The following is a 19,070-nucleotide window of genomic DNA, read 5'->3' on the forward strand; positions in this document are numbered from 1 at the left end:
AAATCCTATTTTCTCATTGAGATCAGCCCTTTTGTGCGATCGTTATTACTTCTAATATCAGAAGCATTAAATTGTTACTTTCCGGGTTTCTCTGGATCACAATAGGTCAGGCTTCCTCAACCAAAGTTCCTTTGAATGTTGCTAGGGGGTTCCTTGAACAGTGAGCAATGACAGAATGATCTCCCTCTTCCAATAAAAGGGGGTGATTTCCTACTGACATTCAATGTAAGGGGCCACTGATCACCAGTTTGAGAGGGCATTTCTCCACTGACTGCCAATCTAGGAGGCATTTCTGCTTTGATCACCAATGTAAAGGAGATATTTCTCCACTGACCACCAATTTATGGGCATCTCTGCATTGATCACCGATGTAAGAGAATTTTTTCTCCACTGACCACCAATTTAAGTGTAATTTCTGCATTGACTATCAATGTATGAAGCATGTCTGCATTGATCACGGATCTAAGAGGGTATTTCTCCACTAACCACCAATTTAGGGGCATTTCTGCGTTGACCCCCAAAGTAAAAAGGTTTTTCTCCACTGACCACCAAGTTAGGGCCATTTCTTCATTGGCCATCAATGTAAGAGGCATTTCTGCATTGACCAACAATGCAAGAGGGTATTTCTCAACTGACCACCAATTTAGGGGCATTTCTGCGTTGACCCCCAAAGTAAAAAGGTTTTTCTCCACTAACCACTAGTTTAGGGGCATTTCTGCATTGATCACCGATTGTAAGAGAATTGTTTCTCCACTGACCACCAATTTAAGTGGGATTTCTGCATTGACTATCAATGTATGAAGCCTTTCTGCATTGATCACTGATGTAAGAGGGTATTTCTCCACTGACCACCAATTTAGGGGCATTTCTGCGTTGACCCCCAAAAGTAAGAAGGTTTTTCGCCACTGACCACCAAGTTAGGGCCTGCATTGGCCATCAATGTAAGAGGCATTTCTGCATTGACCAACAATGCAAGAGGGTATTTCTGGACTGACCACTAATTTTGGGGCATTTCTGCATTGACCACCAAGGTAAGCGGGTATTTCTCCACTGACCACCAATTTAGGGACATTTTCCTGTTGACCCCCAATGTAAACAGGTTTTTCTCCACTGGCCACCAATTTAGGGGCATTTCTGCATTGGCCACCAATGTAAGAGGATGTAATGCAACAATCTGGCCCCTCTAAAGTCTGAGGACAGTGAACTGGCTATTTGTTTGAAAAGTTTGGATACCCCTGATCTAGAAGGATCCCACTGGTATGACATATGCATAGTTACATTGTCCAAGCTGAACCAATGTAACCATGTAAAAAAAGAACGAATTTCAGTTAAGGAGGAAAGGTAAGTACTGAGGACAGCTGCTGTCACAGATATTAAAATGTTAGAGTTTAATAACACTTTAAGGTGTACCTATGCAGCCACCACATCCAAGGACTGGTAAGCCACAATAAATTACATGTTTGGACTTTACATTTATTTTTTATTTTATTTATTTATGGTACTTATATAGCGCCGTCAATTTACGCAGCGCTTTACATTGTAAAGTACTGTAAATATGAACACTAAATTATATTAAAGTGATTGTAAAGGCTATATTTTTTTAAAATTAAAATAACAAACATGTTATACTTGGTTTTTGCACAGAGCAGCCTCCTCTTCTCGGCTCCCCTATCTGCCCATATCCACTGAGTGATGCTTGCTATGGGGGCACTCGTGCATGCTCGCTCCTAAGCCCCACTCTGTGTGTCCATAAGAGACAAAGAGTGGTGGCTCTGTCCTGCCCCCCCCTGCTCCCTCGTCACTGGCTGTCTATGAGCCAATGAGGAGGGAGAGAGCCTCAGAGCCTTTGCTCTCTTGCACATCGCTGGATTGAGATTGGGCTCAGGTAAGTATAGGGGGGAGCTGCATGCAGTAGGTTTTGCATGCTATGCCTTTACAACCACTTTAAAGTTTGCTAAAACACTGTGTATCATAAACAATTGCTATTTTTAAATAAAATTCTTGTTTTCAGTTTTATTTTATCCTTTGTTGCACTGTAATTCTGATCTCCTGCAGCTTGAAACTGCTTCCTATCTACATAAACCTCAGAGATGGTGGCGTGACATTTTTCAGGGCAGCTTTCCTGATGGTAACAGTGGACCATGCCTGCGGAATGTACTATTTATATATTTGTGGTTAAAGTACAGCCCGAAGCAAAAAAAAAAAAAAAGTGTAGGGCTAGCATGACAGGGGACTCAGGGAGAGCCAGGGTTAAAATGTGTTAATTTTATTGCCTATAATTGTATGGGTGCTGCCAGCTTGAGGGGAGGGGCTGCAGGGGTAGTCTGTGGGGTGAGGTGGTTCCAACATCCAGTGAAGGCATGCGGGGGAGGAGAGTTCCCGCCCACCCTGCATTGGATTGGTTTGTCTTATATTTGTTTTTTCATGCCATTGTGGTTGGGGTCTTTGGAGGAGTTTTCAAACAACCTGCTGTGCTTATCATATTAGGGGCCCATCTAAGGTATGGAGTTCCCGGTGGAATGCCAGTTATGGTGGATTAACTGGTAATTAATAGTGTGGTATCTGCAGAATGTGGTTTGTCCCCGAGCCGGCGAGGTGCGGCTGGGGACTGTTTTAAGTAGTTGCGCAGATACAAAGTGAATAATTGATACTTAGTGCCTTCAAGGATCGGCAACCTTAATTTTCTGGTTATTGTATTATTATTTTGGATTCCTGTTTTAACCGCTTGCCGACCAGCCACCGCAGTTATACTGCAGCAGAATGGCACGGGCAGAAGAATTGCCGTCATGTTACGTCGGCTCCAAAGGCGGCGACTAGGGACGCGCACGCACGCAACCGCTGCTCGCCCCCGGAGTCGATGCGAGTGCCCTGCGGTCTCGTAACACGGCGAGAACCTGTAAACACAGAGCTCCCGGTTCAGTGAGGGGAGAAGTGACAGATCATCTGTTCATACGGAGTATGAACAGCGATCTGTCATCTCCCCTAGTCAGTCCCCTCCCCCCTTTAGTTAGAACACACTTTAGGGAACACAATTAACCCCTTGATCGCCCCCTAGTGTTAACCTCTTCCCTGCCAGTGACATTTTTACAGTAATCAATCCATTTTTATTGCACTGATCGCTGTATTAATTCCAGTGGTCCCAAAAATGTGTCAAAATTGTCCGATGTGTCCGCCATAATGTTGCAGTCACGATAAAAATTGCAAATCGCCGCCATTACTAATAAAGAAAAATAATAATAAAAATGCCATAAACTATCCCCTAATTTTGTAGACGCTATAAATTTTGCACAAACCAATCAATATATGCTTATTGCGATTTTTTTTTTTTTACCAAAAATATGTAGAAGAATACATATCAGCCTAAACTGAGGAAAAAAATTGTTTTTTTTATATATTTTTGGGGGATATTTATTAAAGCAAAAAGTAAAAAATAATGCGTTTTTTTCAAAATTGTCGCTCTTTTTTTGTGCGTAGCACAAAAAATAAAAAATGCAGAGGTGATCAAATACCACCAAAAGAAAGCTCTATTTGTGGGAAAAAAAAGGACATCAATTTTGTTTGGGTACAACGTCGCACGACCGCGCAATTGTCAGTTAAAGCGGCGCAGTGCCAAATCGCAAAAAGTGCTCTGGTCAGGAAGGGGGCAAATCCTTCCGGGGCTGAAGTGGTTAAGGAATATTTGTTATTGCTTTTAATAAAGGGGCCGAGATGGCCAATTTTACTCCAACATTTGTGTCATGGTTTTTTGGTAATTTCTAGTTGGGGTAAAAGGGGTGGGGGTTGTTTAGTGGTATAAGAGGTTTTTGATTACATACAAGATACCTTGATCATCATGATTATCTGTGAATTTCTGGGGTCATCTGTCTGACTTTCCAAAGCGTAATGTTCCTTTCATTATAAAATCTGTCCAGTGGCCTCACAGTGAGTGCACAATACTATTTTTGGCATTGAGCTCCAAAGATACTTTTTTTTTTTTTTTTTTTCTTTTCTTGCACGAGGCCCCCTGTAAACATTCCACGCACAGCAGTCTAAGCTGTGTAATAAAAGCTTCATGTGTTTCTTCCTTTCTGTCTATGTAACATGATTCAGCATATTCTTCTTGGTAGACGTGACCAGCAAAGTCATTGACTGCTCAATGACTTATTGCTTGAGGAATGGGAGGGACAGGCTACAGCTACACCAAGTGCTGGACTGAATTAAGATCTTCATTTCCTTCTTAAATTGGAACATTAGGCAAATGAATGCTAGCATAGGGAAGATTAACTAAACCTGGAGCACTCAAAATGTGGTGCAGCTGTGCATGATAGCCAATCACCTTCTAACTTCATCTTATTCAATTAAGCCTATGTTCACAGTAGAGGCGATGCAAATTTACAGAAAATTTGCTGCGGATTCGGCACCGCATCCCGTCTATGCAAACCAATTGCGGAGTGCATGTTACGTTAACAACACCCCACAATCGATTTGCAGAATCCAACACCCATGCAATCCGATTCTGGTGCGGACAAAAAAAGGGTCCTGCACCAGTCTGGTGCAAATGCAGTGCCATTTGAGCCATACAAATTCATGACTCAATCGCACCCCGGAGACACCGCATGTAACTCACACAGGAATGTGTCTGAACCGCAGTAGTGTGGACCCAGGCTAAAGTAATTCCAAATGTTGTAGTTAAAAAAACAAAACAAACATGTCTCCTTTTTGGGTCCATTGCCGAGGGCCCTGCTTCCTCCCCCCTGCCGAGTTCCCCCAGTAGCAAGCCTCTTGCTATGGGGGCACCTGAGCAGGCTCACTCACCCGAGCCTCACTGGACATTGACCATTCACACACAGAGTGTGGCCCGGCCAGCCCTCCCGCTCTCTCCTCATTGGCTCGCTGCCTGCAATTGACAGCAGGAGAGCCAATGGCATCTTTCGCTGCTGTCCGAGCCAATAAGGAGAGACCCAGGAGAGCCGCTACTCTCTTTGCACATCGCTGGATTGAGATGGGGCTCCGGTAAGTAGATGGGAGGGGGGATGCATTACAGTAAAGAACATCTGCCTTTAGAACCACTTTAAGCTTTGATGCTGAGCTGCACCAGATTTTGCACTCTACGGTTTTAGTAAATCAACCCCTATATCTGGTTTGGTAAAGTAGTATTAAACCCTCAGTGTGAATTCCTTTTTTGCATCAAGTTCCATGTAACTAGTTGTAAAACAAATATTTTCCCATCATTTTTCACCAAAACACTTACCTTTTTTTTTTTTTTTTTTTTTGAAAGACTTCCATGCTGTGTTTCTCTCACCTGATAAGGTAGCATGAACTATGTAAGTGGATTATATCTGATTCCTTGCACACCAGCCACAATAGCATGCATGCCCTAAGCACAGTGTCCTAGTACAATGGAGTGGCACATAATGATAAAGACCCAGTCAGGAGCATGCACATATAACAGACTAAAAGGTCTTTTATATGGAGGACCTTTTACATGGAGCACTGTATGCCCACCAGCATGCCTGTTTACCAGGTAGTATATAGGGCCCCTTGAGGAGGAGTCGAGGCAGTGGAGTGGACTAGTCCTTGGGAGAGAAGGAAGCCGTTTTTGTTTTTTTGTCTAGAGGTTCTGCACCACAGTCATGTAGTAGAGAGATCTTCCCCTTTGTGAGTTGCTCCCTTGTGGAAAAGGGGGTGTAGGATAAAAGGTTTCCACTTCTTTCAGGAGAAGTAGAATTTATTTCTGAAGGACAGATGTAAGTACTAAGGCTATCCTGGTAATTATGATGTTGCAGCCATGAAAAGTTCTTCCTAAGAAAGGTGTTGTGTACCCTGGAAATGTGTTATTTTGCACTATTGAAGAAATACATTGGTGGCGTTAATGCAGTTTTAGAGGTTAATTGGCTTCTGTCTAAACTGGCCCTAGTATGTGTATGTATGAATATTATCATACAGGATTTATATAGCGCCAACAGTTTACATTAGGGATTAATGTGAATGTACAATATAGATGTAAAGTTCTGTGTAAATTGACAGCACTATATAAGTACTAGTGATAATAAAATAAATCTGTATGCTGTATCTGTATGTCTTGAAAATTCTCTAAGTAAAGGACAATATAGTTTACCATCTTTTGGCCTGGACATTACTAACATTGCTATCTTTAGAGTTCTCGCAAATAGACGATCCTGTGCAAGAAAGAGTGAGTTGGATGCCTGTTGAGTGGAGTTCAGTGTTGCGGTTTAAACTATAGTAAGATGGAGGCTTACTATGTCCCATTTGGCTTTGATGTGGGGCCTGCTAGAGGGCCCTAGTATATTTTATCCCTGGTTAGGAACTTCAGGAGCTCCAGCTGGACTAGTCAGGAACTAGCGAGGTGGCCTTGGACTTGAGCACCCCCAGGGGGTGACAGGAAGAGAGTCCTCCATTCAGAAGGAATGTTCTCCAACATCTGTGTACAGAAGTGCCAACTGTTGTCTGTTCTGCACAGCCTACACCTATCAGGGTGACTACATTCAACCTCCAGGGAGCCTCTCCAAGGCAGCGTAGCCCCCCTTTTTAGACAAAAATGAATTACACTCAACCTGCAAAAGCTCATTGTGCTCCAAACACATGCTGCACACAAATAGGGGACTGAGAGCAAGTATTAATATGATGGGGAGATATAACCTCACGTCCTCTCCCACTGTTAACTGTTGCCACCAGAACAAGAAGTGAGAGCAACTGTTCTGGTGACAACTGTCAATGCAAGATTTGGATTTCTTCTCGCTTACTGTTGTATCTCAGGACAGGATCTTGAAGGAAAATCTTGCAAACAGTGACTCAGGCAGCAATAAAAATCTGATAGACCATCTATTTAGCCTTTCCCTCGATATCCTAAAAAAATTTTAGCCGGAATACCACTTTCAGGCATTGATAAAGGAAACCTGTTGTGAACTAAACTATATGGCCAAAAGCATGTGGACACCTGACCACCACGCCTATATGAGTTTGCTGGACAGCTCATTCAATACCATTGGCATTCATATGAAGTTGGTCCCTACTCCGCAGTTATAACAGCCTCCACCCCTCTGGAAAAACTTTCCACAAGATTTTGGAGTGTGTCTTTAAGAATTTATGCCCATTCAGCCAAAATAAGGTTTGGTACCGATGCTGGAGAAGACCTGGCTCACGATAGGCATTCCAATTCATCCCAAAAGTGTTCAGGAGAGTTGAGATCAGGGCTCTGTGCAGGCCACTTGAGTTCCTCCACATCTAACTCATCATACCATGTCTTTATTGAGCTGGCTTTGAACACAGGGGTACAGTCAACTCATGGCTGAACAGAAAAGGACCTTACCCAAACTGTTACCACAAGGTCGAAAGCGCACAATTATCTAAAATTTCTTTGCATGCTACAGCTTTATCAGTACCCTTCACTGAAAGATGCTATACATCCTAATATGGAGGGGTGTCCACAAACATCTGACCATATAGTATATGTATATTGTTGTTGCTGACCTCTGTCTGAAAGTGTTAGCTGTCTGGCTGTTTCTGGTGTCAATGCTTCCCAGGTTAAGTCAGACCTCCAGATCTTCATACTCATTCTAATTAATGTAATGTAAAATACAACAAGCAGGCAGAATTAAAAGCATAAATATGTTTATTCTCCCTGATGAGCTCTCGTCTTGTCATGGAATCTCATTGTCATTCTGCAGAAAAGAAAGGATGAGAATGTTAATAATTCTGGATCATACTGTATATATACATATAATTTTTAGCAACTTCCTATCTAAATGCACTTGTCGCTCATCATTGCTCTGGATCAGTGTCCTAGTAAAGATAAACATGTACCATGCCTGCTGGAAGTGTGTTGGCACAACCACTTGTAGTCTCCACCAGTGGAGCTTGTGACAAAGCAGGAGCACAATTAGGAGACTCCATAACAGAAAGTGCCTGAACAGGGCAGAGTTACCAGGTATTCTTTCAGGGAAAGTTCTAGATATAAAAGGACTGAAAACAGCTCTTGAAATTACATTAACTTGGTACATGTGAACCTCAGTCATTGTGTTATTAAGATACCTAAACTTTCCCTTATATATTTTGCAACACTAAGAAAAGGAACAAGGTAATCATACAAGTACAGCGATGGGTCCCAGGGTGACTGAAGATAGTAGATGATTTCCCACTTGCAATAAGATGCCTGCCCATCTGGGGCTAGCCTTAAAAGGATTTTATTGTGGTTTTGTACATACCGGTATTTCCTTTTTTTTAAATTATGATCAGGAATAAAAAATCTTTTTTAAATATTTTTTTTTTCAGTTTGTAAGGTAAATAATTAAAATATTCCCTACAAATATTTGTATTTTGATATGCAGCAGGCATATGGAGCTCTTGTCTCCTTCTCACATGGCAGTCATTGTAACCGGGGTTGAGGTGTGGTGTCTGGGAGTGATGCAGTGGATGGCATGGATCTGCTGTGATCTGGGTGGTGTAAAGTGGATGGGAGAGATGTACTATGACGTGGTGGGGTGAGGTAGGTGGCAGAGTGGTATTATGACCAAGGTCAGGGAAGGTGTGGGGAGGGGAGCACCTAAGGTGTGTGGTGAGTGGCATGGAGGCACAAAGGCCTGGGAGATGTGGATATGAGGGAGGTGTTGTGACCAGGAGAGGTAGGGAGGGGGTTGAAGTGGTTTTGGAGAGAAGGGGGTTCAAGGGATGGGATTTGTGGATGTTTGGATATGGAGTGTAGGACAGCAGCATAGGATAGAGGTTAGGAGTGGGGGACAGTAGCATGGGATGGAGGGTGAGGTGTGGGGGCCCACAGCTTCAGCAGTGTTGTATTGACAGTGGGGACTACAGTATAGGATGAGTGAGGAGCAGGGGACACCAGTGTGAGATGGGGTGATTAGTGGTGGACCATGGTGTCAAGTGGGTGCTGTGGAGCAGGGAACTGCAGCATGGATGGGAAGGTAAGGAGCAGGGGACCGCGGCATTAAATGAGGTGAGAAGCAAAGGACTTCAGTGTTGGATGGTGGTTGTTGAATGGGGGTGGGATAAGGAGTTGAGGAACAGGGGACAGCAACGTGGGAAGGTAGGTGAGGAGCAGGGCAGCAACATGGGTGGGGAAGGGCTAGCGGCATGGGAGGGATTTTGTGTGGATGTGGTTGCAAAGTTAGAGCACTGGAGCTGGAGGAGGATTAGGCAGCATGGGGTGGAAAAAGGGTTCTGTCAAAGGGAGAACACTAAAAGCAGAGAGGAAGATCAGGCAGCCTGGGGTGGAGAAAGAGGTGCTGTCAAAGGGAAAGCAGTGGGCCTGGAGGCAGCAGGGGATATCAAGTGGCATAGAAATTGACTGAAGCAACTACTGGGGGAGCAACAGTGCCTGGACTTGCAGGGGAAGGAAGTGACAGCTGGGAGCCTCTAAATGCTCTGCCTCTTTTCACCACCAGGGGAGAAAATAGCAGCTAGCTGAATTCAAAGTCTTTAACAGGAACAGCGCTGTTCCTGTTGAAGACTTTGAATCTGCGCAAAGGCTGTTGTAAAGTACACAGTGGGGGTTGTTTACGAAAGGCAAATCCACTTTGCACTACAAGTGCAAAGTGCACTTGGAAGTGCAGTCGCTGTAAATCTGAGGGGTAGATCTGAAATGAGGGAAAGCTCTGCTGATTTTACTATCCAGTCATGTGCAAGCTAAATTGCTTTTTTTTTATTCTCCTTGCATGCCCCCCTCGGATCTACAGCGACTGCATTTCCCAGTGCAATTTCAAGTGCACTGTGCACTTGTAGTTTGCACTTGCAGTGCAAAGTGGATTTGCCTTTAGTAAACCCCCAGTGTGCTACAAGCAGTTCCAGTTGCGCTTGGGGTGAATACAAAGGCCCTTTTTATTTTGAATGCATAAAGGCTCTATTAATAAATTACCCATGTCAACCATCCAACTTTGTAGGAGGAACAAGAAGGCCTAACTTGAAAGGGAGAAAAATTAAATACTTGAAAAATGATGAGCAAATAAGTTACTGTTAATAGGTAGTTGACCCTGAGCATTATAAAGTGTATTTGGGAGTAGCAGAGTTCCCCTCCTGGACTCTCATCATCACTTACCTGTAGGCGGTGGTAGACCCAGTCCAGTAATACAGTGAGATTAGTGTAAACTCCGGGGCGGTTGGGTCGACCACAGCCTTCTCCCCAGCTGACAATGCCAACCTGCCACCACAGGCCTCCTTCCTGGCAGACCAGTGGGCCTCCGCTGTCTCCCTGTTAATAAAGAAAGTACCATGTAAATGTTCTGCACTGTAGTATTGGAACCAGAATAAAAGTATATTATCTATAGTACTGTACTTTCTATTTCATTTCTTCAGTATAAAAGAGAACCTGAACTCTGGAAGCTGTGCCCCAAAAAAAAAAAAAAAAAGCAGAGGGCAATGAACTAGTCACCAATATTGTCTATGGTCTATATCTTGGTAGAGGCAGGGTTTTTCATCCTCATATCACAGCCTCCAGCAAGTAGAACAGTGAGCACTACAGTAGTGACATCAACAAATTTGTCTTCAAATCTCCTAAGACTAGTGTAGGGAGCGTGTCAATGCTCCTATGCTCCTATTCTTTGACAGTTGCTAATCTCATTCCGACATCTTGGTTTTGGCTATGATTCATCCCTGTCAACCTTGTCCACCTGCAAGGTGACTGATAAGGCCAGTCTCTATGTGGAGACCAAATCTGATTTAAGCCAGCCAAGCCTGCAGTCTCATGCTTGTGATAACGCTGGTTACATGTGCTCAAGCTGCCTGTTTTGTTTGCCCTGCTCTGCTGTTTGGATTTGCTTGTTGATGACCTCGGATCAGATATTTGAATACTCTCTGAACTCTGCCTGCCATATGACTACAGATTGACCCTGACTATTCTGACCCTTCCCTGCCTTGTACCTGGACTGTCATTGAACAACTCTGCTTGTCTGCCAACAGCAAGTACCTGTGTGCTTTGCTCAGTTCGTACATGCCCTGATGTGTGGCCAGGCACTATAGCATTGTGTATAAGTCCTGGGGGCAACAGAGTACAGTGTGGAAGGGGCCTAATATATCTTCTCACTGTGCTCTCTTCTATCAGCATGTTCCCTGTCAACACATGTGCATGCAGTAAAACTTGATTGGCTCCTAGCCCTGTCCCTCTTCATCCGTATATCTGAGTGCTGCTGTGCAAAAGACAATAACAGTCTAATATAAAAGCAGATTCAGGTACTTATACTAGTTGCATGTAAAAGTACATGGCACTATTTTTAAATGTAGCACCCTCTAGGTAGGTAGGTGCTAGAGGTAGGATTCTTTGTTAGGATAGGTAAATTTAAGCAGGCCTGGCTGGTTGCCAGGCCTGTTTGTTTTCATTCTGGGCTGGGAGTGGCTCAGGGTAGAAGCTGGTGACTCACAGGCAGCATCACTGACACTCCCCTCTTCTTTCCAGAGTTTGCTGGAAAGTTCTGGAAAGAGAGGAGGAGAGGAGAGGTGGAGCTGCCTGGGGTGTTTTAGGGAGCCCTCATCAATCCCCAACCTGGATTGGCAGGGGGCAGGCCTAATTAAATACCTAGGGTCAACTCAGCTGGGGAGGAGTTGTTGGAAGGAAGAGCTGGAGTAGGAGAGTGTGGAGGCTGTCAGGGCCTTTGAGGGAGCTCCCAAGTTTGGGGGGTGACCTTGGGCCAAGGCTCGGGTACAGTTGGGACCACCATCAGGAACGCATGAAGAGGTCTTGGACCGGAGGCACAAGAGAGAGCACAGAGAGCACTACTAAGTGACTCCAGGGAGGACAACTGGTCGCAGCCAAGTGGCTGGTGAGTGAGGCACAGTCGGGAGGACTGGGAGCATGCAGTCTGAAATGGGTGCAGAACCAGAAGAGTGGACTGTGGTGAAAGGGGCAGTGGAGAGAGGCAGCTGCAACCAGGAGGGCTGGCAGGGGATGAAGATGGCTTACTGGGCTCAGTAGCCACGTGTAGGACAGCTAGCACCAGAGACTTTCTATTTTGCTACACTATAGGGTCCCTGCCTGCAAAGGGCAGTTGCTACAGGCCTGGCTGAGCCAGTGTCAGGCTTGTCCACTTTGTGCTAGCTGTGCCTGAAGATTAGAGATGAAGTGATGTGCTGGAGAAGAAAGACCTGAAGTTTAGAGAGGAAGTGATGTGCTGGAGGAGAAAGACCTGAAGATTAGAGAGGAAGCGATGTGCTGGAGGAGAAAGACCTGAAGATTAGAGAGGAAGCGATGTGCTGGAGGAGAAAGACTTGAAGTTTAGAGCGGAAAGGATGTGCTGGAGGATAAAGACCTGGAGATTAGAGAGAAAACAATGTGCTGGAGGAGAAAGACCTGAAGATTAGGAGAGGAAGTGATGTGCAGGAGGAGAAATGGAGAGTATATACTGGACTGTAAATAGTTGTCCCAAGCAAGTTCTACCGATTTTACTGGACATCCCATATCTCCCTTACCCCATCCACGTTCAATCCCCTCAATAAAACAAAAAAAACAAAGCATGTGGACTGTTCTATGTCTGAGTGTTTGAGACGTGAATGCCGGGCAGGGCAGGGTGACAGACAATCCAACATTTCAGCAGCCCCTACAGGGGTACCGCTACATAAAGGAATACACTAATGCACTCAAATAACCTTCTGAGTATTGGCTGAATAGAAATAAACAGATTATTTTGCATTAGATCATCATTTAACAAAAATAATTTGCTAATTTCCACCCTCTACCTCCCAGGTGTCCCCCATGTCCTGCTCCACAAATCATATTCATCAGCAATACCTTCAAAGTCATAAATGTTTTACGTAACAGTCCTGAAACAATAAATGCATAATCAATTATTGTCAATGACAGCAATTACGATAATGGGCTTTATTATCAGCAGACTATATGGCTATTATATTGATTAGCCTTTAAGGTCATTAGCCCTTCTTGAAGGAATCAAAACACTCCACTGTAAATGTAAAAAGTGTCAGAGAAGATTGGTAGAAGAATCAACGAGAGCAAAAGTAAGTCATCTCACATCTAGACTGATGGTGGGCACTCAACAGAAGATTAATGGGGCCCCTGTGTATTTTTTAAAGATTATTCCAAAGAATCGTTTTCCTTAGTTTTGGAAAAAGCGAAGAAGGGCTAAAATTTATGCCAGATCTGTCACTATGTGATTCATTTTATGTATTCTGCAAAAAATAAAAAAGGTTGATCCTGTTGTTTACTGTCCCTCCCTCCTTGTCCATGTCCCTGCTGCAGCCCATCTGTTGTCCCATCTACTGGGCATGCTCCAGCTTCAGTTCCCTTGTTTTCATGTCCTCCTTTTTCTAATCTGTGCAGCCTGCATCACTATGAGTCACAAATATGGGTGTATACATTCCAGATAAATGACAGCCCACGTCCCCCCTCCTTCTCCTCCTAAGATTGTGTAGACCAGTCATCGCCCCATCTACTGAGCATGCTCCAGCTTCAGTTCCCTTCTTTTCATGTCCTCCTTTTTCTAATCTGTGCAGCCTGCATCACCATGAGTCACAAATATGGGTGTATACATTCCAGATAAATGACAGTTCATTTCCCCCCTCCTCCTCCTCCTGAGATTGTGTAGACCAGTCATTGCCCCATCTACTGAGCATGCTCAAGCATCAGTTCCCTTCTTTTCATTTCCTTTTTTTTCTAATTTGTGCAGCCCACGTAACTATCAGTCACAAATATGGGCGTGTACATTCCAGACAAACGACAGCCCACTCCCTTCCTTCTCCTCTATGCCAACTAAACAGCTCTACACTATGGGGGCCATGGCGGTATATGTTGATTGATGGAGGCATCACCTCCCTGTAATTCAAAGCACAAAGAATAGACAAAAGCTGGAGAGAAGTGAAATAGACTGTGATTGGCAGAACTTGACCCTAGGGTAGTCAATCCATGTTTTTGCACAAAAATAATAAAGATCTGAGTTGGAACACATATTTGTTTGACAATTTAAAACATTTATTTGATGTTAATTATGTATTTTTTATTTGTATTTTGAGTCTTTTATTTATTTACGAGCAGCAGAGGACTAGAAGCTCCTTCTGCCAATGTTTCCCTGCAGACAGGCTGGGAAAGAGCTGGGTCACATGACAGCTGAATATCAATTAGGAAAAAGGTACTAGATGTAAAGATTTTTTTAATAAAATAAATTCAGTGCCATTATCCATATACAGAAAGAGAAGGGATAATGTAAATTAAACAGTGTGTACTTCGTGTTACTTTAACCACTTCAGCCCCGGAAGATTTTACCCCCTTCCTGACCAGAGCATTTTTTGCGATTCGGCACTGCGTCGCTTTAGCTGACAATTGCGCGGTCGTGCGACGTTGTACCCAAACAAAATTGACGTCCTTTTTTTCCCACATATAGAGCTTTCTTTTGGTGGTATTTGATCACCTCTGCGGTTTTTATTTTTTGCGCTATAAACAGAAAAAAAAAAAAACAATTTTGAAAAAAAAGCAATATTTTTTACTTTTTGCTATAATAAATATTCCCAAAAAAATATATAAAAAAACAAATTTATTTCTCAGTTTAGGCCGATATGTATTCTTCTACATATTTTTGGTAAAAAAAAAAAAATCGCAATAAGCGTATATTGATTGGTTTGCGCAAAAGTTATAGCGTCTACAAAATAGCAGATAGATTTATGGCATTTTTATTATTATTTTTTTTTATTAGTAATGGCGGCGATCTGTGATTTTTATCGTGACTGTAACATTATGGCGGACACATCGGAGACTTATGACACTATTTTGGGACCATTGTCATTTATACAGCGATCAGTGCTATAAAAATGCACTGATTACTGTGTAAATGACACTGTCAGGAAAGGGGTTAACCACTAGGGGGCGATCAAGGGGTTAAGTGTGTCCTAGGGAGGTGTTCTAACTGTAGGGGGGTTGGGCTACCACTGACATGACAGCGATCACTGTTCCCGATGACAGGGAGCAGTGATCGCTGTCATGTCACAAGGCAGAACAGGGAAATGCCTTGTTTACAAAGGCATCTCCCTGTTCTGCCTCTCCACACTGCAATCGAGGTCTGCCGGCGAACATCGAGTTCCCAGGACCCGCGGATGCGCTCTTGCGCCGTGCTGTGGGTGTAAATTCAAAGGGACGTACAGGTACGCCCATTTGCCTGCCTGTGCCATTCTGCCGACGTACATCTGTGTGCGGCGGTCGGCAAGTGGTTAAGATAATGTGTTTTGTTATCAGCAGACTATATAGCTCATTATATTGATTAGTCTTTAAGGTAATTCGACTTTCTTGGAGGAATCAAAACCCTCCAGGTCATTATAGATGTAAAAGACGTGAGTACCAGCAGAGATTAGTAGAGGAAATCGATGAGAGCAAAGGTAAGTCATCTGACCTGCCAGACTGGTCGTGGGCCCTCAACAAAAGTGTAACGAAGCCTTTGAATATTTCTTAAAGTCTTACTCCAACCAAATCTTTCCTTCGTTATCCAAAACTAAGAAAACAAGTAATATTTCAGGTTTGTTCAGCCGGAATCGGCCAAGATTTGAACTGTGTGTGGGCAGGCTGAATGTAAACAGTTGATCGATCGATCCACTTGGGTACAACCAGCCTGCTGGATTCACTTGCGATTGTCGGTAGCGGCTTCCCCCAGCAGATAATTGTTTGGCAGGAGGGATTCTCCTATTTGTGCTGATGGGGGAATTGTGGTTGCAGAAAAGAGATTTGCATCATCTATGGCCTGCCCAACTCTAATCTAACCCATCAACTAATCCATAATAAATTAATCTGCTGCTACTGAGAGCTAGACAAGGAATTGGTCGCACACTGGAACTCCAAATTATCTCGATGTCATCTTTATTGTCAAAAAAGGGTCAGACAGATACAGGCAATGGTAGACGTTTCACAAGCGATGGCTTGCTTGTTCACAACCTTGGGTTGGGTTGTGAACAAGCAAGCCATCGCTTGTGAAATGTCTACCATTGCCTGTATCTGTCTGACCCTTTTTTTGACAATAAAGATGACATCGAGATAATTTGGAGTTCCAGTGTGCGACCAATTCCTTGTCTTGTTCGTCTTCCACGGTGGTGAGCCGAGGTCTGCACCTGTGATCCATCCTGCACCTGAGTTTGCCTGGAGCGGTGTGCTTCTCTCTGTTCTTTGCTGCTACTGAGAGCTACTGATCCAACTAAAGACCCTCTGACCCCTTGTAGACAGTGCAGATATTTACCCACCTAAGTATTTTTAGGAAGCCCTCATGTACTAATTTATGAGTTTGGTAAACATGGATAACTCATTTCCTTTAAAAGATCAGTGTGCAAAACAGCTAGGATAAATTGGAATTTTCCTGAATTATAAGGAATATAAATTATAATCAATATATAGAACAATGCAATGATAAGAAAAACAGGTAAATACAGATTGAAGACTTGCCATGTACCAAAGTCCAAATGATTGTTCCATTACAAACATTACTGTAACTTGTGTTATCATGCTGATACGGTAATAGGTTGACTCTGATATGACTCCAAACTCTCCTGTAGTTTCCAATGGCCAGTCACATCTTAAAATGCCATTCTTTATTTTTATTAATCATTTTGTCTCATTTTAGGGTCATGCCACAGGAAAATCTGCTGCTGGTGGCACATCACTGAGCAGAGGCTTCTTGCATTAAAAAGATCACTCCTGGTTGTTGCTGTGTAAATGAGCTGTTCCTCTAAACCAGGCATTAGAATTATTAGGTGTTTTATCAATAGGATTCAGAAGAAGCCATGCTGTGGCTATCAGCATTGATTCATAATGACTAGGAACGAGTAAATCAAGTCAGAATGTTCTTGACCGATGGGGTTGGCTCACTTCAAGTTGGCGTTGACCACTTACCAATCCTCTATTGACTCTGCAGAGGGTAGAGTGGAAAAACAGGAAAAACGCGCTCAGGTAGCAGCATGGGTTTGCCATCACAGATGACATCAAATTTTCCAGAGGAACCAATGGGTTTCTCACTTTTAATCAGCACCCTTCATGACTTCAGTGGCCTTTTAAGACAGAAGTAAACTTCCTTTTTAGGCCCCATGTACACTGCTGCTGCTAAACGGACGTTCAGGGGCAGTTGGACACTTTTTTCAACTGCCCCTGAACTCATCCAATGTTATCTTATGTGTACATGTACACAGGTTCGCTTAGTGCCGTTTTTAGGCAGTTGTGTTTATAGGCCTTTTTTTGAAGGCAAAAAAATTAGTTCAGATGCTGAAGTTTCAGACGCTCAACACGGTAACCCGTGTTTAGCGGCGTTTCGTTTCTAGGCGTTTTTCGGTTTTGGCCATTTAAAAAGAAACAAAACATTTTGTTATTTTTTTTTTTAGAAACGCTTCTAAACGCAATCGCGGCAAAACGCTGCTAAACGCAGCATGTAAACGTGGAAAAACGGATGTTTTAAACGTGGGTTACTATCTGTCAAGTGAAATCGTTCAGGAGAGGTTGTAAAAACGTCCCGTGTACATGAAACCTTATGGGTACTATCCTACAGTAATATATAAAATTGCCTTGTAAGGATAGTAATGATGTGTTCCCTTAAAGAGCCCTTCTAGCTTGGGGACCAGTCTGCACTCTGTTTTATCTGCTTAGTATTGATCCTCTAAGTCAGGGGTCTCCAAACTGCAGCCCTTTGCTTGGTTTTATCCGGCCCTTGGGGCACTAATTCTCCCACTGATATCAGACACTTTTCTACCATCGAACACCAACAATGGATCACCATTTCTCCCACTGACACTAATACAAGGGTATTATTCTGATACCAATGATGGGGCACTATTCCTCTAACCTAATACCAAATGTGGTGATGTTTACTCCTACTGATGCCAGAAAAATTTTCACCCCCGCTGGCCATGATCTGGCCCTCCTGAAGTCTGAAGGACAGTAAACTGGCCCTTTGTTTAGGAAGTTTGGAGACCCCTGCTCTAAGTGATCCTTTGGTTCTCATTTTAACTGACTTAATATTACACTAGGCATCGTGAATATTTACACACCAGAATAGATAATAGATTCGACATCCCTGAGTTGCTGGTGAAGGCATTTTCTATTATTCATTCATCTTTGATCATGAATGACATATGAAGCTCAGAAACAAAAAGTTCCCATTATGTAGATGTAATTCGTGAGGAGGTAGAAATGCTGCACACACATGCTAAAATGAATACAGGGTTATTAAAAAAATGGAGCAGATGTAGGATGGAAAGATCTGGGGACCCCTACCTCTGTCACATAGACCTGGGCACTGTTGTATAGTACAGGGGCAATGTAGGGACATTCTTTATAATGCCCCAGCTTTTCTTCTGGTTTGTTATATCCAAGTGGTGTTGGACAGTGAGCACTAACTTCACTGCCTACCTGACCACCGCTGAGATATACAAAAAGGTTCTCAAATTTCTGGTGACCCCATTTGGACTGGAAACCAACAAGATGCTCAATGTCTAACATATAAGCGGTGAGAGAGGTCATGGTATTGAACAGTTCAGTCTTCATCAGCATCCATCTAGCTACCTGCTTATCCATGAACCTACCTATATACGCTGAATAGTTGCTTGTACTTGAGCAGTAGTTGAATGGGGCACAAAAACTGGTCTCAACAGAGGCCTTTGGGTGACTATCTCAACCCCTGCCCTGCTTATGTTCCATGGTGTCTCCATGCCAACCAGATGCAGATATACACGGTTATTCATAAAGATGGAGCAGATTTCAACTTTTTATTTCAAGCAAACTGTAAAGCATTGAAGCACATTCCGCACATTCCTATAAACATACATCAGTCAATCCCAGTAAACATACACTCATCAGCCACTTTATTAGGTACGCCTTGCTAGTAGAGGGTTGGACCCCCTTTTGCCTTCAGAACTTCTTTATTTCTTCATGGCATAGATTCAACAATGTGTTGGAAACATTCCTTTAGAGATTTTGGTCCATAGTGACATGATAGCATCACGCAGTTGCTGCAGATTTGTCGGCTGCACATTCAAGATGCTAATCTTCCTTTACACCACATCCCAAAAGTGCTCTATTGGATTGAGATCTGATGGCTGTGGAGGCCGTTGGAGTACAGTGACCTCATTATCATGTTCAAGAAACCAGTGGT

The 19,070-nt window shown here is 43.3% G+C and overlaps 1 protein-coding gene across 1 annotated transcript in view; it reads right to left on the minus strand.

The window, feature by feature from the left end:
• Positions 1–7,617: 7,617 nt before the first annotated feature.
• LOC141109828 (transmembrane protease serine 3-like) overlaps positions 7,618–19,070 on the minus strand; it is a 58,431-nt gene continuing 46,978 nt past the window's right edge. Inside the window, exons 13-14 of the mRNA XM_073601092.1 lie at positions 10,052–10,204; positions 7,618–7,661 (exon numbers count right to left, since the gene is read on the minus strand). Of these exons, the coding sequence (XP_073457193.1) occupies positions 7,641–7,661; positions 10,052–10,204 (174 nt within the window). The 3' untranslated portion in view covers positions 7,618–7,640. The remainder of the gene's footprint in view (positions 7,662–10,051; positions 10,205–19,070) is intronic.

Source organism: Aquarana catesbeiana, linkage group LG10 (assembly GCF_042186555.1).
Source record: "Aquarana catesbeiana isolate 2022-GZ linkage group LG10, ASM4218655v1, whole genome shotgun sequence".
Lineage (NCBI taxonomy): Eukaryota > Metazoa > Chordata > Amphibia > Anura > Ranidae > Aquarana > Aquarana catesbeiana.